Source organism: Thunnus albacares, chromosome 2, assembly GCF_914725855.1.
Source record: "Thunnus albacares chromosome 2, fThuAlb1.1, whole genome shotgun sequence".
Classification (NCBI taxonomy): Eukaryota; Metazoa; Chordata; class Actinopteri; order Scombriformes; family Scombridae; genus Thunnus; species Thunnus albacares.
Window position 1 is genome coordinate 8,439,722 of NC_058107.1, and position 16,554 is coordinate 8,456,275.

At 40.1% G+C, this 16,554-nt stretch overlaps 1 protein-coding gene across 2 annotated transcripts; it reads right to left on the minus strand.

Moving 5' to 3' along the window:
* Positions 1-1,961: 1,961 nt before the first annotated feature.
* On the minus strand, positions 1,962-14,637 carry arhgap25 (Rho GTPase activating protein 25). Of its 2 annotated transcripts, XM_044364755.1 has the most exons (11): positions 14,252-14,637; positions 11,157-11,359; positions 9,627-9,714; positions 8,790-8,903; positions 8,003-8,207; positions 6,755-6,887; positions 6,528-6,601; positions 6,155-6,276; positions 5,462-5,616; positions 3,894-4,438; positions 1,962-2,973 (listed from the first exon to the last, which is right to left on the minus strand). In XM_044364755.1, the coding sequence occupies exons 1-11, from the start codon at positions 14,313-14,315 to the stop codon at positions 2,775-2,777; spliced, it is 1,902 nt and encodes a 633-aa protein (XP_044220690.1). In that variant the 5' UTR covers positions 14,316-14,637; the 3' UTR covers positions 1,962-2,774. The 2 variants fall into 2 exon arrangements, with proteins under 2 accessions (XP_044220690.1, XP_044220686.1); XM_044364751.1 differs by lacking the exon at positions 14,252-14,637 and having other exon boundaries at positions 11,157-11,544.
* Positions 14,638-16,554: the final 1,917 nt, after the last annotated feature.

Genomic DNA, 16,554 nt, shown 5'->3' on the forward strand with positions numbered 1-16,554 from the left:
AGAGCTGGTACCATGGCTGTAGACTTTTAGTCTTATTAATAAAGGCTTGGGGCCTCATTTATAAAACAGTGCGTAGGATTCATACCAAAAGTGTAAATGTGTACAAAAACCGAAAAAAAATCAGATTTATAAAACTGTAAAATTGTGTGCACGCACAAATGCATGCGTTTTCCCTTTATAAATCACAATCAACTTGAAAATGTGCGCACATGGACAAACCTCATATCCCACCCACTACACTGCCACAATTAACCATAAACGGTCAATGCAAAAGCCTTCATGAACATTGATGCACATGTTGTTCTGTGCAGAGTGGCAGCAGTAACAGAAAGTTTGAGAGGCAAAGTGGAACAAAGTGGTCAGACGCGGAGGTAGATGCCAAGAAGCGCGTTGCTGCTCACTGTCAGTGTGGACTAGTGGGGGCATGAAGACACCGGAGCTCACCGCTTAGTATTTGTTAAACATCTACTGTATAAAGACACATGACGGATGAGACCACACACTTAGTAGCCTATGTAAAATACAGTTAACACTGTATTTATTTATATTTACTCCAAAACCCAGCATACAGGTTTTTCTCTAATTTACACAGTCCATATATGAGTGCAGGTGGTGAAGATGTGGCGGTGAGGTGAGAAGACAGAGTGTGTATGGCAGCCACCGCGGTGACAGTCAGTCAGTAGATTATATTATAAATCTATTAGCGCTCTGTTCTGCAATTCTTTGAAGTTATTTGATGTCATCTTGGATTTCTACAACGGATTATGATAATTTCATCACTTAGTTAACGTGGTTGAGGTGAAAAGGAATCACTGTCTTCACGCTTAATATTGGGGAAATGCAGGCCAGACTTTCCAGAACCCTGCAAACATCCGGCCACATCCTGACATCACTCCTGGCATTTCAGCAGTTGCTCCACAGCTGTATGACCACCATACAGCCTGGCCTTCTCTGCGCTCTGGAGATTGGGAGTGTGATGGTGAATCAGCCCAGTGAGCTCAATATTTCAATAATAATTCAATAATAAATCCCAGATGTCATTGGGTTGGCTTAAATATCTTTTAAAATTGAAAGGTGCTTATTGAACAGATATGTCTCACAATCATTGCTATTATTATTACTAATCGTGTCTGTATTGTTATTATCGTTGTTATTGTTATTATTGTTGTTATTATGCTTCTCTGTGTCCCTCTCTCTCCACTCTCCCCCTCCCTCCTTCTTTCTCTCTCAACCCAACCAGTCAAGGCAGATGGTGGCCCTTCTACAGTCTGGTTCTGCTCCAAGTTTCTTCCCGTAAAAGGGGAGTTTTTCCTTACTGCTGTCGCCAAGTTCTGCCCATGGATGAATTGTTGGGTCTCTACAAAAAGAAATACAGTCTTAGCCTCCTCTATGTGAAAAGTGCTTTGAGATAACTTTTGTTATGATTTGGCGCTATATAAATACAAGTGAAAATTCAAAATTGAAATTGAAATTGAAATCACAAGTGACACTGCTGGCTTGAATGTTTATGGATAAATAATTAACATCTGATATTGAGTGAAATTAAATGTGTGAGATGAATCGTTATACAATCTGGCTGCAGTTCACCATCTGGGTCACCAATCTCCCCTGTGTCCAAAATGTTTGTACCTGGGTCAGAGTTTCCATACAGGTGCACACATTCTCCGGTTTTATAGATCAAAACTTTGTTGCGGGACGTGATGTATGAATCTTTCAAGCAACGGTTATAAATGAGGCCCTTGATGTTTAACTCTGCCTGCTGTTTCTACCGTCATGCACTATGTTCACTTTATCTTTTTAAGCCTGTATCGGGAATTGTTTTCCATTTGTCTCCTATTATTTAAGTATTTTGCTTCATACTTTAGATCAGCTTCACTGGCTCCTTGTTCATCAATTGATTCATTCTACTGCTTACCTTCAAAACCTTCCATAATCCCCCCCACCCTCCCTCAGCATACCTTTCAGGCCTTTTCCATCCTCAGATGCTCTGTTGACTGTCTGACTCACTACCGCTACACATCTGTCAGCTGAACTCTATTATACAGTTCAAATCACAGCTCAAAACACATTTGTTTAAGTTAGCATACTCATTATAATTCAACTTTAATTATGATATTCTATCCATTCCATATTCACTTCAATATTAACTTTTGCTGTTTAATAATCTGATGTATTCACTTTACACTGCTCTGGTTCTTTTGCTGCATCATTCACCACTGAAATAACATCAAATGAGAGACTATTAACTCCATATATAACACACATTATTTGTATTGTCCACTGTTTATCATAATGTCCAGATTGTCCTTCGAAGGGGTGAATCAAAGCTGATGTGGTCCAGCCTTGCATTTCTGTAGGAATTCATATATTGCATTTTCAAGCTGCAAAATGATCATAACCATTTTGCAAATAATTCACTTTTCATTTGAGATGTTCTCTTCCTGCATGTCCTGTATAACAACTAAACCAAATCAAGGCAGTTCATATACAGTGACATCACTCCTACAGTGGGCAGGAATAAACCTGTGTTGTTTTAAAAGTCTTTAATGTGAACAGTGAAATAAAAAAGTCTACTTTGATCTCTTCTTAACAGACTGTCCTCAAAGGTGCAAACAAACGAGCCAATAACTTATCTTCAAGACCCAACTGGGCTAACATGGGAACACCACACTGTGTAGGATGACAGTATTTTCCACAAGCAGTTCCTGTGAAATTAGCTCTGTTGAGTTTAATGGGGTCATAAATCCATATTCTATCAGCTCTGACACAGACTTTTAGGTGGGAGCTTTTGGTTCTTTGAGGAACTGCTGAATGTCTCTTTGCAGCTCGTCGTTGCGTCTCTGGGCCTCATCCCGGCTGCGCTCTGCATTTCTCAGGCAGATCTCCAGAGCAGCCACACGGCGGTGCTCTGCTTCCAGAGCAGACTGGAGCTCAGCCACTGTGGCTTTCAGCTCCATGGTCTCCTGCTGCAGACTGCAAGAGACAGCGAGAGTCAGAGAGGGTGCAGTGATACAGGATCCAAAAAAACAACTCAATCTATTCTGATGTCCTGGTGTTAATCAGTGCAAATCACAGGAATTAAGCATTTTGTTGAGTTACACTGCAAAAAACTCCCATCACATCAACTTACTTTGACAAATATAGAGTGCTTTAATCTATTTTTCTTTAAACAAGCAAAAAGATCTTACAGTTAGGTTAGGGTGAGATTATTTCCAGTATTTTCAGTAAAAATCATCGACTTTTGAAGTGGAATTTTCTTGATTCTAATGCAGTGATTTGTCTTTTATTCTGTCTTGTACACTCCACAACTAAAAAAATAGTATTGAAGGATCAATATGAAACAAAATTGAATATAACATATTGTTGCAGTGTAGGATTTAAGTAACTTAAGGGCCTCATAAAAAGATCGAGAATATCACAATGCATTTGATTGAAAACCTTTAAAACTCTAATCCTTCATGTTTAAAACAAATGAGCATTCACCTACTCAAGTGAAATCACAAATCTTGTTACAAACTGTGGTCGTGGAGCCATTTACAAAGGAACTAATGGTGAGAGCTGCATTATGGGAGATGTCGGATCCAATGTTTTTTGAGTTTGACCCATATTAGGGACCAAAAGTCAGAACATCTCAGCCTCTGCTGCATCAATTTCGACCATTCCTTTTTAATTTGTCATCTTTAAATTGATGGAGTGCATGTTTGGGTCGAAAGCTTTCTAAAGTACTTGTATTTACAAAAAACCTTTAAAGACCCTTAGGTTAAACTGTAGTTTTGAAGATAGTAGTTTTCCATCACAAAACTGACACATTTATTTAATGAAGGTATTACTCAAGTGGGTGAGGGCACACTTTGGGTGTGTAGTCAACAATGCGACTCCTCAGCTGAACTTACCTGTCAACAAGCTGCTGGTTGTCTGTCTTCTGTTCAGATCTGCTGTTGACCTGCTGACCTGAACTTCTCACTGGCAGGGTCTCTACACTCTTTTGATGAGACAGGACCTGATCAGGCTGGGAATAACTGTCAGGTTTTTGGGAGACAGCAGTGGAGGATCCTGTGTTGTCGCTTCCTCTTCTTGTCGTGAACCTATCTTCCCCCTTCTTGGCGCCCATCTGAGACCCTCCGAACAATGATCCTGAACTCCGAAGGTCCAGGATCTTAAAAATGTCCTCTGACAACGTCCCACTCTTCTCCTCCACACTCTCCTGCATGCAACTCCGCCGGCTGAGAGCGTCAGCCTTCGCCGCCATCCCGGTGAGGGGGCAGTTGAAGCTGGGCAGGGTCTGGGTGCGTTTGCGGGGACTTCCGAGCCAGTCGTCTGTAGAAGGTGAGCGAGGCTCCAGAGGGGTGTTTGGGGTACCACAGTTTCCTCTCTCTGGACCTGGACTATCATTGTCTTCCTCCTCTTCTGGAGACTCAGACAGAGAGGCATCACCCATCTGGAACAAACAGATAACTGAAGATTAATTACAGATATAGAAGTCTTTCATGTGCAAATGTAGTTTTAGAGCCAGAGGAAAGACACTTAGGCAGAAATACTTTTCAGTAAAAGAACAACTAAACAGGCTAAAAAGCATATTATATTCAAATTAAAAATGGGAGATGTTTTACTAAATCATAAACAATCAGCAGAATTTGGGACACGACTTTCCTTTGGTTTGAAATACATTTTTCATAGACATTTTCTGCTTAATGTTTTTCAATATGTGGACTAATTTAATCAACACACTGTTTGTGAGCTACGATGCTGCTGTTTTTCAGTGGGTTATGTGCTGAACTTTTTCTTGGCCACAAGCATTTGCCAAGCAACCAGCGAGACTCTGTGAAGTCACTCCTCCTGGCCAATACACAGTCCAGAACATAAGCCCTCGTAAAATGGCAAACTGTCGGCTTTACTCTTCATTTTTTTCTGAATTAAACAAATGAGATATACTGTGACATGTTAGTAAGTGAGCTTTAGAGGTGCTGGCAGGTGGAATGTGTTACCTTCAGACAGAGCCAGGCTAGCTGTTTACTGCTGTTTCCAGTCTTTTAACAGGTTGCTGGTTGCCAGTTAGCTTCATATTTACTATACAAACATAAGTGTGGTATTGATCTTCTTATCTAACTCTCGGCAAGAAAGCAAACAGTGTTTTTCCCAAAATGTTGTACTGTGTCAAAAACTTTTTGTAGTCACTTTTAGCAACTGCTGACACTTCAAAAACTTGGCTACTTTGTCAAAAGCAACTAACTATTTCTGACTGTGGGGTGTTAATTTGGAAAATTTTGTCAGCACTGTTTGCCATATAGCTAACTCTCATACTGGATACATGGCAACTTTGTCCTACTAAACCTAATTGTTTGGTGTGTGTTCTTTTCCCCACTGACTTGTCCTGTTTTTAGGATATGTTCTGGTGCTATGTCTGTGTAACACCACAACATGTATGTCCTAAAATGGTATTAATGTTGTCAGCTGCTCGTACCTCTGCAGATTCCCAGCCCACAAAGCTTCGAGGAGCGTTCTTCTGGCTTTCAGCCTTCTTTGAGGGAGGGGAGGGAATCACATCTTTGGAGAGAGGAAACAGAGTCTCATGCTGTCTGATCATCTCTGTCATCAGCTTCTGGATCTGAGGAGTCGCTGCAAAGACAAAACAAACACAAAATGCCTTACATTTGTGTTCTTATTCTTATTTTTGATTAGATCATTAAACTTGTTTTACAACGTTCTTTTTTCTTCTTTTTCAGTCATTTTGTACAGTTCACATATATGGGCTTGGACGTGTCAGCTGCGATGTAAAAAGGAGTAGCAGCAGCATTACTAAGCTGGTTGGTAAAGTTTATAGGACACATAGCACAACATGTTTTTATTAGTTTTATTAGTACCTCATATTACAAGGGTACCTAAAAGAGACATACCATAACTTCTGAGGTTGTTTTCTGTAACTAGTTTGTTTGACTGCACTAAAAAAAGTCCCTAAAAATGAGGATGTAGTAATGTCACAGTATTGCCAAATGTCATTACTCAATAAGATTAGTAACCACACACTGTTGGCTTCAGGGTAATTCCTACATACAATGAACAATGGAGAAACAAAAAAACAACCAGATGTCTGTTTGCTAGCCCTCTACAAGATACACATTAGTTGTTTCTGAATACATTAGTGACATGTTCTCACCCTTCATGACAGTGATGGGGTCTTCTATCTGAGGTTTGAGCAGGTTTATCCCCATCACTGTAGCCAGGTTCTCCACATTCATTTTATTGACTTTGGAGTTCAGTTGCACCTCAAACAAGAACCTGCAGAACAAAAAGACATGATTAGCACAGTTAACAGACACAAGACAGTCTGTGTCAGGACTGAGAGCTGATCTGACAGTGTTTTGCTCATTTTACATATTGGGCATATAAGGCAAATTGGAATCTTATCTGGCATATAGAGTAAGGAGTTTTGCTCTAGGACATCATCTTTCCAGTTATGGGAAATCCTCTCAAAGCACTAAGGCACCATTTTTTTCCCTCTGGAATATCCCATAATGCTTTGTGCTCACCGGCAGACATAACTGAGAAGGTTGTAGTTGACTCTGGGGAGAAGGGCGATCTGTTTCTCCAACAGCTCTCTACCCTGAGAGGACACAAGACATGAGCAAGAGATTAAAGGTCACACAAAATGTCACAGGACTTCTGCATGTGCACATACACAAACACACTGTTAATACGATGTGCATGCATACATGTGGATGATCACACATGTTTTAGGCTCAGAGAAGAATTGTACCTCTGAACTGGTGTCGTCCAGCAGGTTGGTGCAGTCCAGGAAGTCTTGGTACTGAGTCCAGGGCACCACTGGCTCTGGCAGCTCCCGCAGGTACAGCTTGAGCAGTGACGCCACTGTGTGGACATCTGTGTCACTGCAGGTGATGACACAATAACCAACGAACATCCATTTACTGTACAACTGTCATTTAAACCTTCAACACACAATGTTAGACCAGTGTTTCAGGTCATCAGTGCATGAAGCCAGTTTTGGTTCTGTGTGTTTATATACAGACATGTCTTGTGTTTTTTATTTAAAACTGTTTACTTTGAGTGTCCATGTGTGAGGAGGTTTCTCAAAGGCTTTCCATCAAGCAAAGAGCTGTGTAAATATTTTATTGGACTCTTAAAAAGCATTCAGATGATGGAATGTACAGTAGTGAGAATTATTCTAGTATCCACAAATGGAGACAGTATCCTCTTGAATTTCACTGATCTTGGACTTTTTGGGTCTGTGGGCTAGTTTGTATGTTCAGCTGTTAAAGCAGGCGCAGATTCAAGTTTTGCTGTTGGTCCCTGCCAAGAATACAACTTTGGGAAAAGACACTAAATCCTCCTTGTGTTTTTTTAACCTCTGTTTTGAAAATTGACATAAGGCATCTTTGAGTAGCCTTTATTGTCTGAACCATGTGCCCCTTGACTTTGGTTCACATTAGATTACAAACAAGTCAGGTTTAATGAATGTTTTAAACAACAGTGCACAGTCAGAAGAGCTTGTGATGTTGAGTAATACAGACATCCTTCTGTGTGCCTGCCAGAACAGGATGTGGTATCGCCTTCAGCTCTGAGAGAAATCTATCAGCCTTTCCGCATCTCTCTCATCTCTCCTTGCTTTCTCAGAGAGAAAAAAGCTGATGCTGCTGATTGACTGAGGTTAGGGCTATTCTCTCCTTATATAGCAATGACCGTCTTAAGTTTATGAATTTACCAATAAAGAAGTGTAAAATTATTTTAAGGGTATTTTTGGTCTTTTCAAGTGTTTATGAGATGTGTGACTGTATTTATGTGCTGAATAAACCACTCTATAACTACTTTATACTAAGTATTGCCCTTTTATTTAAATAACCCATATATGCCATGTACTATACATACATAAAATGCTACTACTACTGCTGCTAAAATGTGAAACAACTGCCTTCATGACTAATTTCTATTAAAAGTTTCATACTGTACAGCTCCAGTCTGTACAGAAGTTGTGTTAGTGTGTTACCTGGGGAAGGAGGGCCTCTCTCCTGCATCAAAGGCGTCTCTGAACTGTTTGACAGCATTGTCCTGACCAGGGAGGCGGAAGATGCCCTCCTCATCCAGCCCATGTTCTTTTATGTATTCTACACACTTCTGCACCAGGATTGGCACCATGTGAGGCCCGAAGCGTTGCTCATATGTCACTGTGTCCATGAGACTCTTTCCAAACACTGCAGGGACACAGAGAAATAAGTCCTAACATATTGGAGCAGCAATGTCCATACAGTATAACAGGAAGACATTTTACACTATCAAAGCAGCACCATTTTTATATCTTTTACATATTACATTACATATTCTTTATTCTGACTGGTGGTGACCAGCCTTAAACACTTGTTGGCAGGAAGATATTTTTACTTTTTTACTTTTTAAGATACTGTTGTCATGCTAACATCATGTACTGCACTATGTGATGATGTATGAGGTATAGATACAATTAAGATGCACTTCCCTGATGGTGCACTTCATGTATTGACATTTTGGGGGGAGAAAAGCTCCTATCTACAGTACCAGTCAAAAGTTTGAACACACTTGAAGGTGTGTCCAAACTTTTACTGGTACTGTTCTATAGATCTTCACTGAGCTTTAATTTTTAATTAGATAGTTGCAGTGTCATGCATATTTTAAGTTTCTAATAAATTATTTCTGTTTTGGGGGTCGGATGGGCATAGAAGCATTTCATGTGCCAAATTTCAAAAAGTGGGAATAAAACAAACCAATAACTTTTGTAACAGTTTAAGATTTTACTGAACCTCCACTTGTCGGCACTCCGATGACTCTGCGCAGAGTGCGGACCCACTCCTCCATGTCACTCTGGGAGTTTGCCATGAACACATAGGGACATCGCTCTCTGTCTCCAGTTGTACCTGCAAAGTTATGTGTTTTGTTGTAGAAATGGTGTCTTAGTACAAAAAACATTTTTAGTAAGACAGTCATATGTACCTGGCACAAACATTTGCAGAGAAGTTTGTGATTTCTATCAGTACTTGGTATTTTCTACCCACCACTGAGCAGATATGCATAGTTTCGCACATGCTACCACAAGAAAGGGCCATGCAATCAATTTTTGGAACAGACCCATCATTTTAAAAGACTGGCATACTGTAGCATATGAAGAAGAAAGAATAAGACACAAGCCAATGAAAGGAGGCAGCAAGAGAGATGGAAAACTGTGCAGAAAGACAAGAAAAGAAATATCACACACTCAAAAGAATTTACATTCATATAATCGTAATGAAAATGGAGAGTCTAATTAGTATGTGGCTTGACTGGGTTGGCCGGTGTGACTGGAGTGGTTAAAGCCCTGACTTGCTCCTGTCCACATGTTGAATTGTCTTTCAGTAAGACACTGAATCCAAAATTGCACCCAATTTACGTGCATGCCAAAAAAAAAAAAACAGAAGCTTCTTTGAGCGAAAGCATCTGCTGTATGTAAAGTATTTGTGGTTATCATTGCTAGACAAGAGGGGACTACAGCTTTGTGCCCAACATACACAGTACTGATGTATCACTTCACATCAAACGAATCTGAAGCTAAAGAACAGCTCTGCTTGCAAAGCCCAGAGTCAGCATTGTTGGATTAAGCTTACGTGGTATGATCTCAAAGAGGTACTTCCCAGGGTCATCTGAGTTCTGGGGGAGTTCATTGACCTTACTGAACCGCAGCTGGATGACTCCCTGGAGCACAAACACACATAGAAGGCACATTAGTATACTGTCACTGGAGGTCCTTCATCTTACAAACCAACCACTAATATTTACAGTCAATCACAAACCACCATACATCACTGTTGTCTCTGAGTTACCAGGGAATCCACAGCGTCTCTGCTTTGTCAGGTCAGTAAAAGCCTCTGCAGGTAAAGTATCTTCATAGGAAAATCAGCTAACTCACAATTAGCAGTTTCCTTTATTGTGGCAATTACTGGGGCTATTGCAGATGTACAACACACAGGAAGAGGCAAGAAAAAGCTCACTGCTGATCTTTTATCACTTTGGTTTATGGACTACTCATGTTCTACAAGTGCACTGTTTACATTACAGCATGTACAGTCCTGTGTATTTTCCTGTTCACCATATGTGCCGCCCACTTCCTCTCCCTCCCATTCTCCCCCCTCTCCTCCATTTCTGTTTTTAAACCAGGGTCAAAAGTGGAAATGACTCTTGGAGTATTTCTGTGCACTGTGTACTACTGTATCCATAAACCAGAGGATGTTGAGTGTTTTAATGGGATTATGGTTATCTAATGACATTTTCATCAATGCTCCTCTCCCTTCCTGTTTCACTACCACTCATTCTTAAAGGGAAGTAAATGGTAAGAAAAGAAGAAAAATGAACACACATGGGAGTATGAGGTGGCCTTAATAAACTCAGTTCATGATACAAATCATGAGCAGCGTACTGAGCAGACTGTTCATTGTCATGCTGAAGAGGAATATAGTACATTATAACATATATACGCACATACAGTATATATTTACATTTGATAAACTTAAAGAAATAAAATGACCAAAAAATCAAGATCAGAGGCAAAATAACCATTTATAAATACATATATATATATATATGTATATTAATATGGTTTACATATTTAACAATGCTCCCTGCATTGATAGTTATACTAACATTGACAGGACAGAAGTTTGTGAGGCTTCAGGCATCATTCATTTTGTTTTGTTTACAGGAAGTGTGCAAAGTTAGCCACACAGCTAGAGTGTTTGTGGTATTGATTGGAAGAGATAAATGACACATTTCTTATTAACCTATGAATTAATGTACAAGTACTCTTGCCATTTAAATACAAAAAATACTAACTTTTCTTTTTCTAAATGTTGCAATTTAGATAGCAACAGTTTCCTTTAATTACTTCACATAACTATGTCAAAGAAGAACATCGACATCTGATAGAGACACAGCAGTTATTTTGATAACAGTCATTTTCTCACATCAAAAAATTAACAAGTTGTTCTTGCCTGTTTTATTTTTAAATATATTTGTGTTAGTGTATGAATTGCTTTGGATACAGAATAATGTGCACAAGGATTTTTCTATTGACAAAATATACATAATAAATATAATTACATTAATAAGGGGAAGAATAAACCATAATCCCAGTGTCCTACCTGGACAGTGGTCTCCTTGTCATCCTTGTGGTAGGTCAGAGTGCTTCCTCTCAACACAAAGTAGCGATGCTGCCAATTCTTGACTAAAGACCTCTGCTGTTTCTTCAGCCAGCCAGCCTTCAGCGGCCTCTCCATGGACCTGGAGGAGCGCGGTGAGCCCTGGCCTGAGCCTCCCTCTCCAGGTATCACACTCTTGGATCGCGCTGCCCAACACCACAAGAGGTTGGAGAAAGAGGTTGGTACAAATGTAGAACAATCCCCACAGTGCTGTGTCACAGCCGGAGCTGTGAAACATTGCCAAAACATCGGCACTACTCAACTGCAGCAGTGCACTTCCTCTTTTTATTATGAATATGCATCAGCCTCTCAAAGTTGAGAGACCTATTTTTTCCCCACCTATAACGTTTCAGGGTGAAAGGAAACTGCTGGTCTGACCTGACCAGTTTCCTGTTGAGGGTGCGTGATTGTTCTACAGAAATATCACAGTGGTCTGCAAGAGACTGAAAATTAGACAATCCCCTAGAAAGTTCAGAGATTAAGTTTTGTGTAGTCTCATCTTGAATTGCAACTAACACAAAAAAGACATTCTACTCTGAAGTTTTTGTAAGAATGTCATAATTTACTGATACTTTTCTTCTAAAGCAGTTCTATGACTGTAAGAGGCCATGATGGGGAGGTTTAAGAGAGTGATGGAAGAACAGAGGCAGAGCTGTACGTGGCCCAGCAGGGACACAATCAGAGCAACACGCAGGGTGGTAGGACTGCAGAGATAGCTGGATTGAAATTGAGCCCAGTCGCTCAGTTGTTCTTTAATTCACCATGTCTTGTTAAGCAAGATGATAGAGGAGAAGAGAAGAAGAAGGGCCACACTGAAGTAAACAGGAAGCTGCCACATCATTACTAGAGGGCTGGCAACACTTTGAAGGTCCCCACCTAGAAGCTTTGGTCTAATTTTAATAGCATCATCCTCCCTTGATTAGTGGAAAATTAAAGTGCTGTTGAGATACCCTGAGCCCACACACAGAGGCTGATGTCACACCACACCCTCAGCTGACAAACACTCAGCTCTTTTAAACTGGCCTCAATTTGTGATGAGCCAAGAGTCCCATGAATGCATGAAATGCAGTAGTTTTATTGGAGATCATATGCCAGACTACATTCTAAAATGTGTTCATTAGTGAGCTTTAGAGGTGCTACTAGGTTTTCAACTTTTGGACAGAGCCAGGCTAGCTGTTTTCCTGTTTCCAGTATGCCAAGCTAACTGATGGCTTCACGTTTAATGGACAAAAATGAGACCTCTAACGCTTGCTATATTAACATGTTATAAGAAATAGTCAAGCACATATCCACCTGCAAAACAAACACAACTTTCCATTTATACACTTCCTCTTATAGGCTGTTTTTGTACCAATAACAAAAGACAAATGTTATGAGCTTTAGAGGTGCTGGTTTGTAGCCTCTGGACAGAGCCAGACCAGCTGTTTCCCCTCTCTTTCCAGTCTTTATGTCATGCTAACTGGTTACTGTAGCTTCATATTTAATTGACAAATATGAAACCTCTAGAAATAGTCTAGCATATATCCACCCAAAGAAAAAAAACAACTTGTCATTTTTACACTTCGGTTTTTGTACTGATCAAACAAACAAGATAACAAATGTTAGTGAGCTTTAGAGTCGTGGTGGGATTTTTTTTTTAACCTTTGGACAGAGCCAGGCTAGCTGATTCCAGTATTTATATTAGGCTGCAGGCTATATATTCATATTTCCAAGACAGGCATGAAAGCGAAATCAATTTTCTGATCTAACTCTTGGCAAGACAGCGAATAAGCATTTCTCCCAAAATGTCAAACTATTCCTTAATCCTGTAAGAAGCAACAGTTGAATTGTGTTTGTATCAGAAGCAGTCACTGTTATATCTAAATTAACATTCACTCTTGTACACTGTTTGTGTTTCAAATATTTATGATGGGTCAAACGCTCCATACACACACACACACACTAACATGCGTTGAAACATTTACACATACAGCTAATAAAGCCAGAGCTCTGCAGAAACTGAGGTCTTGCATCAGTTTCCTGCTGAAAGCCTGCGTCACTCCAGTTCCAGGATATAAAACTTTCGTAGTCCACAAACATCTCAAGGTAAAAGAATAATGAGGGGGTTACCAGCTGTCAGGAAGAGATGCTGTCATACTTCCATAGTCATACTGAAGCAAGAACATGATAAGAAATAGTGGCTTACAGATACTCACTAAACATGAAGCAGATAAAATAAATGCACTGCAGGCAGCTACTTCCTTCGACTGTGTTCAACACTTCACTACCACTGATTGTAAAAATGATTAGCTCTGCACGATGTGAACAACAGCAGGATTGCTGTAAAAGCACATGTGCAAACCTCATTTATCAGAATGTTGCAACTGTTGGGCCATCCAAGCCTGAGAGGAAACAAGGCATGTTATTGCACTGATTCCACCCTATGCAAACATTGTTAAGTAGCCTTGACAGCTATACTTTAAGTAAATGAAAATGATAAAATAGATGGTTGCACATACACACACACACACACACACACAGCGAGGATGGTCAATCTCTCATTGTAGCCACCTGGGATAACTTTAGTGTTTAAAGAGTCAAGCTGAATCTTAATATAGTAAGTTCATTATATATTGGATAACAGTGATTTGGTGTCAAACAAAAAAACATGATCTAAAAACTACTCTGGTCACCGTCACCACGCAGCCAGCAACCACCGTCATGATAAAAAAAAACCCAAGGAGGAAAAAGGTGCAGTGTGTCTCATGTCACTAATTATCACAAGATGTACTTTCTCATAGTAAAACCATTTTAATTAGACTAATATGATGGTACTTCAATGATATAAACAAATATATATCCAAAACAACAATATTTTGAAATCTTTGAATTCTTTACAAACCCTGGTTTCATAGCAAATGAGGAATTGTAGTTGATTTTACATCCCTTTGGATGTCAACATCAGCTAAATGTCCAAACTATAAAGTGTCTAAAATGTGAAGTGTCAAAGCTCTGCATCCATGCTGCTGTCAGTGAACGCAGCACGGCCATCAGCTTACCTATCCGAGCTGTCTCAGCCTTTAAGGTGCTGAAGTCCCAGTTGCGAGGTAGTTTCAGAGACATTGTCCTTAATTTATACCACAGGTCAGTGTATCATTTTACACACACTCCACCGGAGCACATACACACACACACACACACACACACACAATGTTACACACTCACACACATACACACACTGGAGGTATCGCAGATCACACTTCCTACTTCCTGTGTGTTAATCTTTCTTCTTCTTTTTTTCAGCCCTTCAGAACACGTCCTCTCATGTTGCCTTTACTTCCATGTTCAAACTTGTTCTTTTTGTATAAATGGCTTCCAGGCTGATTCACTGAGGGTGCTCCGAGGCTTGGTGTTATAGGGAGTTTTCAAGTGACTAATGATGCCTGGTGTCTCAAGAAAAAAAAAAAAAACGCTGCGGGTGTCTTCTCAAAGGAAATGGTTTTCACCTCTTGGTTTGACTCCTTCAGTGAGTATGTTGCTTCAGAACTAAGGCAGCAACGACTGCAGCAGAAAGTCAGTGATAGATGCAGAGGTGTACTGTGAGGTGAAGGGTGTCAGCAACTGACCCTAGAATACATTGGCTGCAATTGTTCATCATCCTTAAAAGCAATGAGCCACAGTTATTAAATGGGCCAGTAGGTGTATCTATTTCAAAATGGGGAAGAACATGAGGGAAGAAACCAGTCACACACAGCAAACCACATGATCTTGTTTTTTTACCCTTTTATTTTCTTTAAACCAAGGCAAAGCACATTTTAGCATCAAGGAGAACAACGTTTCTCTAGACAAATGTACAACTCAACACAAACCATTGCACAGTTTAAGAAGAATATACTGAACTCATACATCTTCATAAGAGAATCTATAACCACAAAATAAAATGTGCACAAAGGGGAGCCTACAATATGTGGGGCAGTCACGTTGCACAACTCCCATACATTCCTTCAGAGGTCCTGGCTGGGCAGGATTCACAACAGCTAAGTGGCACCATGTTGATTAAAAATGGCACAGAGGTGTTTCCTGAGTGCCAAGAAACAAACAAAAAAATCATCAGGGTTCTTTTTTAGTATTCTCAAGGTGGTTTTTGTGTCTTTTTCTCAGCCTCTCTGAGAGCACATCTCAACTTTTTCAGGAATGGAATGTATCAAACAGCAGTGATGCAGCATCAGTGTCACACCTTCAGCAGACCACAGGAGCTCCAGCTCTCTCTAGTGGCCATCAGTAACAGCAGACAGAGAAGTGGCAGTATGGAGCCAAACCAAACCATGACTGGCTAGGGTGGTGAAGTCGGAGAAATACAAGATATCTACAAAACTTCCTGTCGACTCAAAGGGAGGTGATGCAACACAGCGCTACAAGTGTCTGCGTCGCTTCAACTTGCACTGTGACAGAGCACAGAAGTTGACAAACAACAGCTACCAGGGAAGAGCCTAGAAAACACCCAACTGCACTACAGTCACAGCAAGAAAAGACAGACAGAAAACACTTTTCTGCTATCTCAATACTCTTTCCTATATAGTAATGATAATACTTTAAATATTCCTCTAACCAAAAATACTTAAGAACACTCAACATATTTCTAAATATCTTCTTAAAGGACCAGTGTGTAGGATTTAGTGGCATCTAGTGACGTTGCCAATTGCAACAAACTGAATAACCCTCACCCTCCCCTTCCAAGCATGTAGGAGAACCTACGGTGGCCGCAAAACTCGCAAAAAATGCTAAGGCTTTCTCTAGAGCCAGTGTTTGGTTTGTCCATTCTGGGCTACTGTAGAAACATGGTGGTGCAACATGGGGGGCTCTGTGGAAGAGGACCCGCTTCATATGTAGATATAAAGGGCTCAGTCTAAGGTAATGAAAACACAATTCTTATTTCCAGGTAATTATACACTAATTAAACCATACTTATGAATATTATATTCCATTTCTGCCAAGTCCATTCTGCTAGATGCCACTAAATTCTACACGCTGCACCGTTACATGTAGCCTACATTATAGCAACTTTGAAAAGATTTCATTTGCTTACAGTAAATAAATACTTTAAGAAAGTTAAAGTTAAGTGTAAGACTGGTTGGATGTCACACAAGTGAAACCAACGACATGAATGAAATGAATGACATAATATATGTGGACAATCGAGTCACATTCAAATGAGAAAAAAACAAACATGGAAAGCCACGCTTGGTTTGCTGTGTAAGAGTTCTTCCATTTTACAATATATTGAAGCCGACTCATATAAACGGACTGCTTGCATGGAGAAAAACCACCTTCTAGGTTACAAAAGATATGAGTCCATTTCTTA